The 13,916-nt window shown below is 43.1% G+C and overlaps 1 protein-coding gene across 1 annotated transcript in view; it reads right to left on the bottom strand.

The window, feature by feature from the left end:
• Positions 1-4,167: 4,167 nt before the first annotated feature.
• Positions 4,168-13,916, bottom strand: part of LOC121432472 (CYFIP-related Rac1 interactor A) — a 115,543-nt gene continuing 105,794 nt past the window's right edge. Inside the window, exons 11-12 of the mRNA XM_041630463.1 lie at positions 11,363-11,433; positions 4,168-8,349 (exon numbers count right to left, since the gene is read on the bottom strand). Of these exons, the coding sequence (XP_041486397.1) occupies positions 8,286-8,349; positions 11,363-11,433 (135 nt within the window). The 3' untranslated portion in view covers positions 4,168-8,285. The remainder of the gene's footprint in view (positions 8,350-11,362; positions 11,434-13,916) is intronic.

Raw genomic sequence — 13,916 nt, 5'->3', positions numbered from 1 at the left:
ATGGTTGTAGAGGTTAGCCGTTCTGGCATCTTGAGAGCTTCAGTGTAGTCCAGAGAGCCATCAGCATTTAAAGATTGCTTCCTCATTCCTATACTTAGAATTTGGTCACACGAAAGAATTCAGTTGTACACATCTGTGACTGGAATCCTCATTCTCCTTTTGTCTAAATTTGCCATTCAATAATAATCCATATTTGAGGCTTTAGCTTGAATGCCTTGAGTAGATATTTCTATTAGAATGTTCTTTTGACATGTATGGATTCTGGGAAACTTATCTAAGAAACTAAAGATAAGAAGATCCAATACTAGGAGGTTCTGAGTGGCCTGAAGCATGACTATTGTGATTCACACTCTCTCCTTTGAGAACCCAATGAGAATCTGGTCCCAGGCTGACATAGACCATATGACATTCATGACTTGGTCAACACAGCAAGAAGTTCACACTCCTCAATGCCTTGACAGCTCTTTCAAACTGTACATAGAGGTCTGGGTCCAAAGTGCTTGCTAGTGAACCCACAATCAGAGGGAGCAAGACAGCGTGCATAAGTACAGGAAGTTACTTTGTTGTTAGTGGCATGACCTGGGTTTCAGTTGTAGGTGAGATGAATACGTTCATACTTATATAACCCAGAACAGATTGGGTGATACAAATCTAGAGATTTGCATCTGGCAAGATAAAATTATGGGCAGGCATTTCTTTTGAGGAATCAATTTTGTTTGGTGAAGAAGAAATAAGTATAAAACTTCAGAATAATGTTGGTATATAAAACAATGTATCTTTTAAATATTGTATACCAATGCACAGATACATGGCTACGTACACATAGATAGATGATAGACAGGTAGAGCTTCATTTTTCTAGGACCAAGAAAACTGTAATGGCTTGAAATATAAATACATATATATATATACACACACATAAATACATACATATATTTATATACACACATACATGCATATATTTGTGTATACATACATGCATACATACATACATACATACATACGTGTATATATATCCTGGATACTATTATGTCAACTTGACACAAGCTAGAGTCATCTGAAAAAAGGAAACTTAACTGAAAAAATGATTCCATAAGTTCTAGTTGGAGGACATTTTCTTAATTTATGATTAACAGGGAGGCCCAGACCACTGTGGTGATGCTATACTTAGGTTGGTAGTCTTAGGTTCTATAAGAAAGCAGACAGAGTAAGCCATGAGGAGCAAGCCAGTAAGCAGCACCCTCCATGGCCTCTGTACCAGGTTCCAGCCTGCTTGAGTTAATGGCCTGACTTCTCCCAATGAAGGATTATGATCTGGAAATGTAAGACAAATAACCTCTTTTCTTCCCAAATTGCTTTGGTCATGGTGTTTCATTACATCTATAATAACCCTAACTAAGAATATGTCAAGGTGATCAAGCCTGGGGTCAGCCTAAGATACCCAGAAATCCTGGACTACACAGAGAAACTTTGTCTCAAAACGGAAAGAAAGAAAGGAAGAGGGAAGAGGAGGAAGGAGAAAACAATGCCTTCATAAGTTTACCTTCTTCCTTTTTTGTTTGTTTGTTTGATTGTTTGTTCTCTTGGTTTTTCGAGACAGGATTTCTTTGTGTAGCCTTGGCTCTCCTGGGACTCACTCTGTAGACCAGGTTGGCTGGCCCAGAGCTCACAGAGATCTGCCTGCCTCTGCCTCTCAGTGTGCTGGGAATAAAGAAAGGCATGCACCACTACAGCCCGGCTAAGCTGATCTTATTTCAAAACACCATAAATATGAAAAGCCAGTGTGTTCCTGGGTGAGTCCTAACTGCTTCCCATCCTGCTTAGGTAATGCTCACAAATCCCAAGAGGAAGAGAGCCTTGGGCTTAGCTTTCAAAGTTACAGATCCGGTAATGTTTGGAGTTCCAGAGACAAACTTGAAACAGCCAACAAGGCTTGGGGATTCAGATTCAGATGCCAGGCATTTTTGGAACAGTCGCCTGGTCTGCTATCCAAGGTTCTGAACTAAGTTCTGTAGTTACTGAATGTCCTAGCTTCATTTTTGTTGCTGTGATGAAATAAATAAATAAATAGGTTCTAATAAAAAGCAGCTTAGGGGGAACAGGTTTATTTTAGTTCATAATTCCAGACCACAGTCCTTTTGCATGGGAATTCAAGGTGGTGGGGACTGGAAGCAAGAAGGAGTTAGCTGTACCACATCCATGGTCAAACAGGGAAACCGGGTATGTGTATGTTTATTTTGCTTGGGCTTGGCTCCATTTCTCCACTCTCACACCATTCAGGACCCCCCGTCTAGAGAATGGTGCCACTCACAGTGGACTGTGTTTTTTTGTGTCTTCTTTATTAATCAAGATAATCCCTCATAGATACAGTCATAGGCCAACTCAATGTGAACACTCTATCATTGATTGGACTCTTACCGGAGGACTCTAGACTGTGTCAAGTCAGGAGATCTATCCTGTGCTGAGTTGATCTCTTGCCCTTTGGTCTTCTAGATGTGTCAAACTCAGCATTTTCACTAAAGAGCCGCCTTGTCTGAAATGGAGCGAGATACCACATGCTTAGTGTTCTGAATGCTTGCAGTGCCAGGTCTATCAAGAGAAGTCTGTTTCCTCACTTGGGTCCTTGGATGATTAGTCATAAGATACAACCTCTCTGTGTCCTGAGAGGTTAAAATATCCTGACAGTAAGTAAATATTTCTTTCAAAAATAAAATTGACCGCCCAAGGGACAAAAAAATTTCTGTCCGTGAATACCTTCTAAGCTGGATAAATTAATTTCCACAGGTTCATTTCAGCACACCTGGATTTTCAGACCCAAGTTTCACCTCAGCAGAAAGCTTCTATTGGCCAATGGCGTATATTGAATTTGGCTTTCTGAGAGGCCCATTCTTTGTTCCCAGGAACTCAAGACACAGTGAATATGCATTTCCGAGTACTGTGCAGAGGCCTATATCTAGCAGAAAATAAGTTAAATGCAGTAACAGTTCAGAAGAGAAATTAGCATTCTGTAGAGGTGTGTGTGGGGGGGGATGTAGTCATGGGAAGCTTCACGAAGATGGAAGAAAGATTTGGTCTTGATCATCAGGCAGATTTCAAACATACAGAAAGATGGCGTGCTTGATGTCATCACTGTGGGAGCACAGCGTCCTTGCACATTTGAGAGATGGGAAATACCTAATCCTGCTGAGAGATGAGAGCCCTCGCCATGGTGTATGTCGTTCTCTGCACCTATATTTACAAACAACAGCGCCAACCATGTACCCTTCCCCATGGTGGTCAGAGCACTTTTCTCAAGCAAAGGAAGACATGCCTTTTTCAAATATACTGTTATTTGGAAGAGTGTACTTCAATAGGCTCCCTCAGATACTTTGATATTTACTTTAAAGAGTACTTCAAGGCAGAAGGACACTACTGAGCCTTTTTATTTCTCAAATAAGACCACTGCCACCAATAGCAGCTGCAGGGTGGACAATGTGTCACACGTTGAAACAAAACCAGCTGTGAGGCAAACAAAGATAATTGAAAAGTGACCAGAAAACATAGGAGGAGAGGAAGAAGCTTCCAGAAAACATGAGGTTTGATGAGGAAACTGAACATTTGCCCAGAGAAAACACTTAAAGGGGTTTCTAAGAACCATTCACTTAAGAAATTCTGAGATTTTTTTTTTGAACCTAGAATCCTACACAGCATAATTTCAAAGGATAGACTTTGGTGGCATTTTACAGAACCCATGTTCAGGAACTGCTGCATCTCCAGATCTTTGGCAATGACAAGGAGACAACCGAAGAGGCACAGCAGGGAAAACAGTCTCTCTGGACTGGATGTGACCAAGGAATAGAGCTCTACCTTGGAGATTAGCTTCACAGTGCCTTCTATTTACTGGGTACGAGTCACCACATGGGACAGAAGAGCAGGGCTCTTTACTGGTTTTCACCTGGCCTCGGGCATGGATCAATGTGTCTAATGAATACAATTCAAGCAACCTCACCAACATTATTTAGCTGTGTTGGTCTTAACAGGCACCCATATACTTTTCCCACCCCCTTGGCTCTCAGAACATACTGAAGTACAGACAGACAAACAGACACATCCATGCATACATACTCATACACCCCGTTTCCCATTTAGTTCTTTCCAGCCTTTGCTCATTTATAATTTAGCCGTTCATCAGTTTACAGAAAAGTTCTCATCGTCATTCCTTTCATGCTCCAAGTCAACCTAAGCGTCATGCCTGTCTTTTCACAGGCTGCAGTGAGGTCCCTCTCAGAGACTCAGATGAACTGCGCACCCCTACAATAAGGTCTCTGGCTGCAGGAGTGCAAATGAGAAGTAACGCTCTGGGCAAGTGTCCGCGCTGATGCATTAAAAGAACCATTTTATTGCTTCTGTGGTCTGAAAAAAAATGAATATACACAGAGGAGGGATTTTCCCCCCACCAATTTTGCCAAATTCAGGAAATGCTACTGCATTTGAAAGAATGGAAGAACATTTATTGCTTTCTTAGCATCCTTCGGCCAGCAGCACTGCTGCATCTCAAGGTGCCAGGCTTCTTCTCTTCTTCTCCTTTAATATAATGACGGTCCTTGTCGATCGAAATGAATATTAGACCATGGATTCCAAAAGCAGGCCTTTGGGACACTGCATGCCATGCTTGAAGAAACTACGGTAGGAGTGGGGGAAGGGAAGCTGGCATGGTGCGATTTCCTCACGGCAGGCTAAGCAGGCTTCTATGTTGTACCACCCATTTTACCCTGTGCGTCATATAAAAGCATGACTTTAAATTATGTATGTACCAAACTTTAATTTTCATTTCACACTCGAAAGTTCTGTACAAAAAGAGGCAATGCAGGCAAAAAAAAAATTACAATGACTTCGGCAAACAACATATGACAACTTCAAAGCCCCTTCTAATCTGCAGTCATCTATACAGGGCACTGTGGCAATGGAGTTCTGAAGGCAGGGGCTGGCGGAGAGAAAATCCCAATGTTAGTTATTAATATCTAGAGCATTGGTGAGATGTCTACTATGTAAGATTGAATGAGAAGTCTGGACTTGACTATACAACTGGATCCCTGGATTGGGTAGGTTTCTTCTTGCTCTTGAAGAAGCATGAAATAATTTTGACTTAATTGTGATGATGTCTCGAAAAACTAAGGCTTGCCATTCATGTTTGATATAACTGTGATAACCAAGAATGTATGTTTATGTTGGTGAGAAATACATTAACTAAATATTAAGATACACTTAAGACCTTCTTCGTGGTCTTCAGCTAATATTCTGGCTATATTGCGGCTCTAATATTCTGGCTCTATTTATTACCAATAAAAATACCCATTTCCACCCAGCTTTTACTATGAATGTCTAGGTAAACATGAGAGGTGCTATCATGCCAAAAGTAGCAACATGTCTGGGAAACACCATTTTGACCTTCTTTCTTGCCTCAAATTAAATATAAAAGGCTTTATGAGACATCAATTATGAAGTATTATTAACATTGATATTGTCCCTAGTACTTTCCCCCAAACCACCCATGAGTGCTGGATACATATGCATGCAGCACAAAAAAAAAAAAAAGAAAGAAAGAAAAACCAAATTGTTCAAGGATTCCCGATGCCTAATGGACAGTCTGTTAAGAGAATTGGTCTCCCACAACAGTTCTGGAGTGGACTCAAGATCCACTCCCTGTTAGTGATCACAGACACACACTCAGCCTGTCCTCTTGGTGACCTGAGGCAACTACTCAGACCCTGGGCTTCTCAAAATTCAAGTCCCGCTGAGTCTCATCTTGGAGACAATGGACTGGCTAAAGTGAAGCAGACTGGCAGCACCTATACACACATTTGGTCCCATTGGATGGAAAGTCTAACTAAAAGTTACAAATATCCTCAACTGTGCGTGTGTGTGTGATCTGACAGATAATCTCTAATGTTTTCTTATGTAGCCAGCTGAGAGGCAGCTATGGTATAAATAACGTGGCTTAGGTTCATGGTTCAGGTCTGTGTCTAAGAGCCATAGAGAAAATGGGAAGTCCTTTCTTCTCTGACATCTCAGTCTCCTCTTTTGAGGAAAGGGCAAATGGACACAAGCTCACTCACAGTGTGCCTCACTGCCCTTGTAGGCTCGACGGTTGCCCAACTGAGCAATACTCATGACTGCCAAATGGAACACCCTAAAGTTGAGTGTTGGAGGGATGTCTCACCCCACATGATCACATTTCCTGGCCTCCTCTGGATCTTGGAATTCCTAGGTTTGAGAAGCTCATGGAAGCCATCTAGCGTGATTCTGCTCTGCTGAGAACACGCACATCAGTCAAGTGGCTGTATTTACTCTTCTGGTAAAGCACCAAAGGACAAGGTTCTTCCCTCTCCATTGACTACATTGATATACAGACCAGGGAAGCAGTTCTCCCCATGTGTTTGCATTTCTGTGTTGGGACAAACCAAGTATTCCCTTTCTTGGAGGGCTTGATGGAATGCTAGATGGCCACTTCCCTAGTCTGGATATGTAGGTATTTCACAGCTCTTCTCGTGGAATGTTGGGAACCAAACTGTACTATACCCTGATCGTCCTAGACCTGAATTCCAGGGTTATTACTCATCAGCTGTCTGGAAAACCCTCTCCTTCCAGGAGAGACATGCAAGCAATATCACAGGTTAGCCTCAAGATTTCTCTAGAAGGCTCCATACACTCCACAGTACATCTCCATAGGCCACATGGGAAAGAGGGAAGAGTAGAGAGTCAGGTAGGAAACATCTGGGGATCGAGTCCAAAGCAAGAGTCATCTTGTGTGCCCACATCCTTCCATTAGATGTCACAGTATGTTTCCCATATTCGCCCCTAACTCGGCTGTGACCTATAGCAGAATGCCTGCAGCACTGGTGAGATTGATAATTATAAGGGTATTCCTTGGAATTTGTGCATGAAGGAAGGTTGGTAGTGTGGCTCCCACTAGCCTTCCAGGACTCTTAGAAACTCGTTTAGATTTTTTAAAAGTTCATTTATTTTATATGTATAAATGTTTTTTTTCCTGCATGTATAGGAGCACACTATGTGTATGCATGGTACCCATGGAGATCGGAAGAGGGTACTGGATGCCCTGGAACTGGAATAATGGATAGCTATGAGTCACCATGTGGATGCTGGGAATCAAATTCAGATCCTCTGCAACAGCAACAAGTACTCTTAACCACTGAGCCGTCTCTCTGGCCCCCAAGACTGACTATTTTATACATGAGGAAGGTGAGCACACTAAAAGTGAATCTGTCAAAGTACACAGAGTGGCGGAGGCTGACACCAGGCAATCAGGAAACATAGATATCTTCTCTCTAAATCCCTCCTTCTCTGGGAAATAACAAAGTGCCTTAGTTCTCAGTTCTGACATGAACAGTCCATTTTCACAGAGAAATGGGATCTCCTTATCATGAGGGGTGGTGTACATAGAACTCAGCAGGCTCCTGGGGAATGAGTGGCCTTATTTACAATCAGAGTTCTATCTCTCTGTCCCCGCAGGCAGAAGGTTGACAGAAATATGATTATCCTTACGCCAGCTCCCTCTCTCAAATGCCCTTCAGATAGCCACTTCCCTCAGTCCTCCTGGAAGAACCCCTCTCTCGACCCATTGCCTCCTCATTAGTGGATTAAAACACAGGCGATTTTCCTCTGACAACAACTGAAAAGGAATGGAAGGAACGTGGATTGAGACAGGAGAATGTTTGGATTACTCACACACGTGCATACAGAAACGCTGCACGGGAGGTTTGCAGGCTGAAGGAAGAGGGGGCGTGCTGAACTCACAACAGTTGTACCCCACCCGCCACATGCATTTTTCTTATCTTTCATTCTTCTCTCTTGCTCTCTCTCCGTCAGGGCAACAGTTGTGTGTGCTTCTTGTATCTGAGCCGACACAGGAAATCAAGTACTTTGTGTTTCTATAAACTATACTCCCAGAGAGATAACACAACTAGAATTAAAACAATACCACAAACTATTAAGAATTTCTGCTCGTTACAGGTGTCACTGCAAGACTCCAGCAGCCAAGACTGAAGTTTCCAAATTCGGCCCTTGGAGACAGGATTTTCATGGCGAACATCAAAGGTAAGGCTCTCGAGTCAATTTATGCTCTGCTGGGTTGAGTCAGTCAGGATACAAATTAAGGTCCATATATTTCAGAGACAAGAAGGAAGTGGTTATGTAAATACACAAGTATTAACATCAATCTGTATTAAATTATGTAAACATATACATCTTCTGAGGTCAGCACACAGATCCTCCTCTGTAAGCAGGGCTCTACTGAAGCATCGCCCGAATCTGTTTGGAAGTCGATTCGTCATTCAAGTGCTTTGTAGTGAACCTGGGGAGAGAGAGTTGGATGTCAGGACTCACCCAACCGAAATTTGCAAATAAGAACCGTGGCTCACTTCTTTAGACAAAAAGCCACATTTTGATGTTCGTTCCATATATTCTCTGCAAGTTTTTTTTAAAAAATAATTTATTTAGCTTTTCTTTTATGTGCATCAGCATCAGATCCTCTGGAGCTGGAGTTACAGATAGTTGTGAACTGCCATGTGAATGCTGGGAATTGAACTCAAGTCCATCTGAAAGAACAACCAGTGCTCTTAACTGCTGAGCCATCTCTCCAGCCCTGGAAGTTTATTTTTGATTTGACATTGACTGGGTTTTGCTCAGTATTCCAGGTTGACATTGCACTCACTCTGTAATCCAGGTTGGCCTCAAACTCATGGCAATCCTCCTGTCTCAACCTTCCTACTGCTGAGATTATAGACTCATCCCACAACGCCACACTTGTCAGGCAGGTAGCTATGGTATTTGCTTTTTCTTGTGTGGCAAGTATCAAACTAAGTCTTTTGTTGTGGGAATTCATTCAGCCAATGCCTTTTGGGTACCAGCACACGTGGCCTGATAAGCTTCCTTAATTACATCTACAGTCTTTTTTTAACCTCATCAAATAATCACAAAGAGTAGACATAACTGATCTCATCTTCAAGGAGACAAATTTCACAGCACTTACTTCAACATCTTGTCCATTGAAGCTAACCCTGATGAACTTCAAATTAAGGACTCCTAAAATTTAAAAATTGATGACTATCTGATAGAGGGGCTGTGCTTATCCCCATTGCTGCCACCAGGGGGCACAAATGCAGGTACACTACTGAAGCTGTAATTTTAAGTGGCATCGGACTCGATCTAGTGTGCAAAGGATTGTAAAACTGGATCTTGTGTGCAAAGGATTGTAAAAAAAATGACCTATTACACAACTTTGACATGTTAGGCGCTCTGGGTCACAAAGAACTTTTCAAATGTGGTCAGTGACGTGATTTCACAGGTAAGAGAGCTGAGGGTCAAAGAGCTTCAGTGGCTCCCTCCATATCCCACAGCAGATGTTTTGACTCGTGAACAGTCTGTGACATTTGACTTGAGCCTAAGTCTGGCTGCCTTGAAAGCCTATAATCTTCCCACTTCAGCATGTGTCTCCAGGAAACACAAATTCATACCATGTCCTGATCTCCAACCTGTTTCGGTAGCTAGAATGAAACTGCCAAATTCCAGAGACTCAGAAGTTAAAGTCTTCTTAATGAATACAGAAAGCCAGCATGGTGTGCTTACAGTCTTGCTTGGAGTAAACCTCGGATTTGGGAGGCTCTTATGAGAATGATGTTAGGAAAAATCTTAAGGAGAGCCTCTCTGCTGACTCAAAATAACTCCAATTAGACCAAATCAAAAATGCCCACGTTTAATAAAGGCAGTGCTTTCCTGGGTGGCCCTGGCAGCATGGCGGGAAAGAGGAGGGGAGAGGAGCCCACACAAACCCTGGAGACAACATGTGTTCCTTTTTCTCATGCAGGAGCCTAAATAGCCTTTGGGAGTGGTCCTGCCCTCCCTGGGGAGGGGTCAGCATTTGGTGGACTTTCTGGGAGCTGGAGTCCAGCCCAAGGCAACTCCCGGGGGGAGGGGCTGGGGTAATGCTTTAAACCAAATATCCCAGGGGAGGGGGCTTGAGATGGAGCTTTTTGCCCCATTGGCACTCCATTAGCGCCCCAAGACAGGGACTGGGGTGACACTTCCAACTTAATATTACATTCCAGACTCTTTGGATATAGGGGTGTTAGAAGGCTGGGGTCTCACTTTCAATCAAACATCCTGGAGTCCTTGGATATAGGGTGTCACTTTTGAGCAAACATCTGATTCATATATCCTCTAAAGATGATGAGTTGGCAAGCCAGAAAACCAGTAACTTTAGTGTCCTGAGATTGCTGGCTTTATCCAGTGAAGGAGGATAATAGTTCAGGTTGGGGTCAATGGATTGCAATAGCTGCATTGGACATATGACTGGAGGTAGAGCATTGCATGTAGAACTGAGTGCTGCCCCATTTCTCTTAGACTTACCCATGCTGACTGCATGGATTGCATTGCATGGGACAGAAGGAAATGAAAGGCTAAGACAGCAAGGTCCATGAGTCTTCCAGATTAAAATTCTGCATGGGGATGGTTTGTGCAGTTCAGCAAGTTTCTTTGGATGCAGCACGGCTAAAAATAACAACCTCTTTCTTAAAGTGGACTAAACAAATGCATCCTTGGGAAAAAGAGAGGTGCCTAAGGAGTGGGAATATAGCTGGCTAAATATTCAGGCACCCAGCAGTGAATAACAGATCCTCAGTTCTGGCAGCTGAAGGTAGAAGCCACTTGGGGAGTTCAAACCAAGCAAACAGAAACAAACAACAAGCTAACACAAGAGGGATGTTTGAGTTTCAAGGCCAACGACTAATTTACTTGGCTTGCAAACTCAGTTCCTGGAAACTCCCTTCATCTTCCTCCGATGCAGTCAGGGTCAGGAGCCCTTGGTTAAGATGGACATAAGAAGCGAGAAGGATTCCCCACTATACATAGAGCATCATGGTCAAGAGTCAGGTGTAAGACTCGCGGGACCACCAAGACCCAGATATAGGTCCTAACTTGGCCCTTTACTGTGTGGAATGGAAACATCATTTGAGCACATGAAGCCAGGTACAGGTATGCTGCATGCCTTTAATCCTGGCATTCAGTAGGCAGAGACAGGTGGATCCCTGAGTTCAAGCCAGCCAGGACTACAAAGTAAGTTCCAGCACAGCTAGGACGGTACAGATAAACCTTGTCTCAAAACCCCAAAACTTAACTCACCTCAAATTCCCCCATCTTAAGAAGTGAATGATAAAACCTGTGCTGCCCTCCCAGCACTGTTAGGAAGGTGAATCACGTGACAACCAGTCAAGGGTAAGTCTGGTGTCCAGGCTTCTGGCCCCCAACAGCATCTGCATTTGCATCGGTCTGAAAGGGAAGCTGTACCGCCTGCCCAGAGACTGGCTCACCTGAGAGCATTCAGCAGCCCTTCCACACTGTCCGGGGCCTGCTCCTTCAGCACTTTTATGCAGCCTTTCATCTGGAAGAAGAATGCACAGCATTCCGTTAGTACTCTAGTAAGCCTGTACAGAGTGCTATCTGTCCATACTAACAACTCTATGTAGCCACAGAACATGGAAATCACAAGTAAGCTTCCCTATCCTCTCAAGATGGTGCATTGTGCCTCTGGGTTTCTCCAGAGTTCCGTACGACGAAATGATTGCAGTCTCTACTGGTTTTCGTTCTAGTCCACATCTGTCTGTTTGACTTTGGGAATAAACGTCTTGCTTTGTACTCTGGAGCCCAGAGCAGGAACAGAAATCACTCTCCTTGGCTCTTGGTTGAGATTCATTAAGTGTTTTACACACTCAATAATTGAATGTTTTGTCTGCTAAGAATGCTTCTTCTCTGTCAGCTACTGATTGACACACCCATAATAATTTGTAAAGTCTCAAGTTCACTGGCCTCCAGGAAATGTGTGTGTGTGTGTGTGTGTGTGTACACATGTTGGTATATGTGTGTTGCATGCATATGGAGGCCAGAGGACAAATTCAGCTGTCATTCCTAAGGTACTATCCACCTAATGTTTAGACAGGGTCTCTTTTGCCTGGAGCTTGCTAAGTAGGCTAGGCTAACTGACAAGAAAGCCCCAGAGATGTGCCCATCTCCACTCCCCCATGACTGGGAATGTAAGCACATCAACCATATATGGCTTTCTTTAAAAAAAAAAAGACTCCTGGACATGAATTTATTCTTAGTGCTTTCAAAGTAAACACTATGCAGACAGAGATATCGCTGTGGCCCAGAAAGGCTCTTTTCATCCCATTATCTGTACCATAGATAGTCACTACCACTTCTTTGTGACCCCAATATGACTTTGTATTTATTAGGTAACTCTGGATAGACTAGCCCCTCATTAAGTCAATAATTTGTCTCCCTCATTAGACCAGTAACTCCTAGAAGTACAGGTCTGGGTCATAGCCACCTCTGAGAAGACTGGCAAAGGGCAATTGCAAAGAATGTGAACCTTGTAGAGGTCAAATTTCTAGTTTTTATCCATGCTGCTTTGTAGTCGTGTGAACGTACACAAGTTCCTAGGTTTTCTGAGGCCTTGGAATTAAAGTAATCTAATTCTGTTATGAAAATTAAAATTAAAATTTACATCATGTTATTTTATGCATAATGTTTTACTTATCCTTTGGAAAAAGCAAAAATTTTTCTATAAAAAGTCAATCACTTCTTTTAATCTTAGACATTCATGCAGTGTGTGGGCATCTGAGGAGTTTGATTATACCAGCGGCTATCTGCAGAGTGGCAACTTCTCAACAATGCTTGTGGTCATATTTCAAATATGCAAAAGTTTTTTTTTTTTTTTTTTGGTTTTTCGAGACAGGGTTTCTCTGTGGTTTTGGAGCCTGTCCTGGAACTAGCTCTTGTAGACCAGGCTGGTCTCGAATTCACAGAGATCCACCTGCCTCTGCCTCCCAAGTGCTGGGATTAAAGGCATGCGTCACCACCGCCCGGCTATGCAAAAGTTTTATGATAATAGCTTTATAGACTCTGTCAATTGCTGTAGGTAGACTGAGAAGCATTTGGAGATCACACAAGAATGAAGTCACAGTCAAATACACATCTATAAAAGATACAGGTTTGGGCCGGGCGGTGGTGGTGCACGCCTTTAATCCCAGCACTCGGGAGGCAAAGGTAGGCGGATCTCTGTGAGTTCGAGGCCAGCCTAGTCTACAAGAGCTAGTTCCAGGACAGGAACCAAAAGCTATGAAGAAACCCTGTCTCGAAAATCCAAAAAAAGAAAAAAGAAAAAAAAAAGATACAGGTTTGGAGAGGGGCTCCATTGATGCAAGTTATGTGCCACTCTGGGTTTGTGATGGTATCAGGCCCTTAAATGTGGAGAATTTTGTCTCTCTCCCATCAGAGGTGGGAGTCTAGTGAGAAGAGAGAGACAGGTCGCTCAATATCACGGTGCGATAAGTGTTCATGTGATAACATCACAAGGGGCAGTGAGAGCATAGATGCTGAACGAGGTGGATGTGCAGTGGGTACTCTCAAGAAGTCTCCAGTTCTATTTCAGCACGATGAAAACCGTGGGTGTGAATAACAAGAAACTGTCAGAAATGCATTCAGGGCCAGAGCTAGGGTGGATTTAACAACCCAGTCAGAACTTGGAGGCTTTCCTTGAAGAAAATAACCCTTGGATGGCGTTAAGCATTGTATAAATATAGTGAGCGTGGAAAAGAAGCAGAAGGAGGCAAAGACAGAAAGAGGAGGATGTGAAAATCCCCTGGGATATGAGGGGTGGGGCAGCAGTGAGCTGAAACACAGAGGGGGATGGATGCTCAATCACTGGCAACTTAAGAGGGTAAGAAAGAGGGGCTCACAGACAATGCTTAATATCTGAAGGATGACAGCTCTGATTTCTTCTAGCTTAGATACTGGATGAGAGGATGGGTCAATATCCAAACTAGGGTCCATGAGGGAAGGAGACCCTTTGGTTGGTGACTGGCC

This window comes from Microtus oregoni, unplaced genomic scaffold (genome assembly GCF_018167655.1).
Source record: "Microtus oregoni isolate MIOR12 unplaced genomic scaffold, Mior012 000034F_ref0000314, whole genome shotgun sequence".
NCBI lineage: Eukaryota > Metazoa > Chordata > Mammalia > Rodentia > Cricetidae > Microtus > Microtus oregoni.
This window is presented reverse-complemented; position numbering and strand designations above follow the sequence as displayed.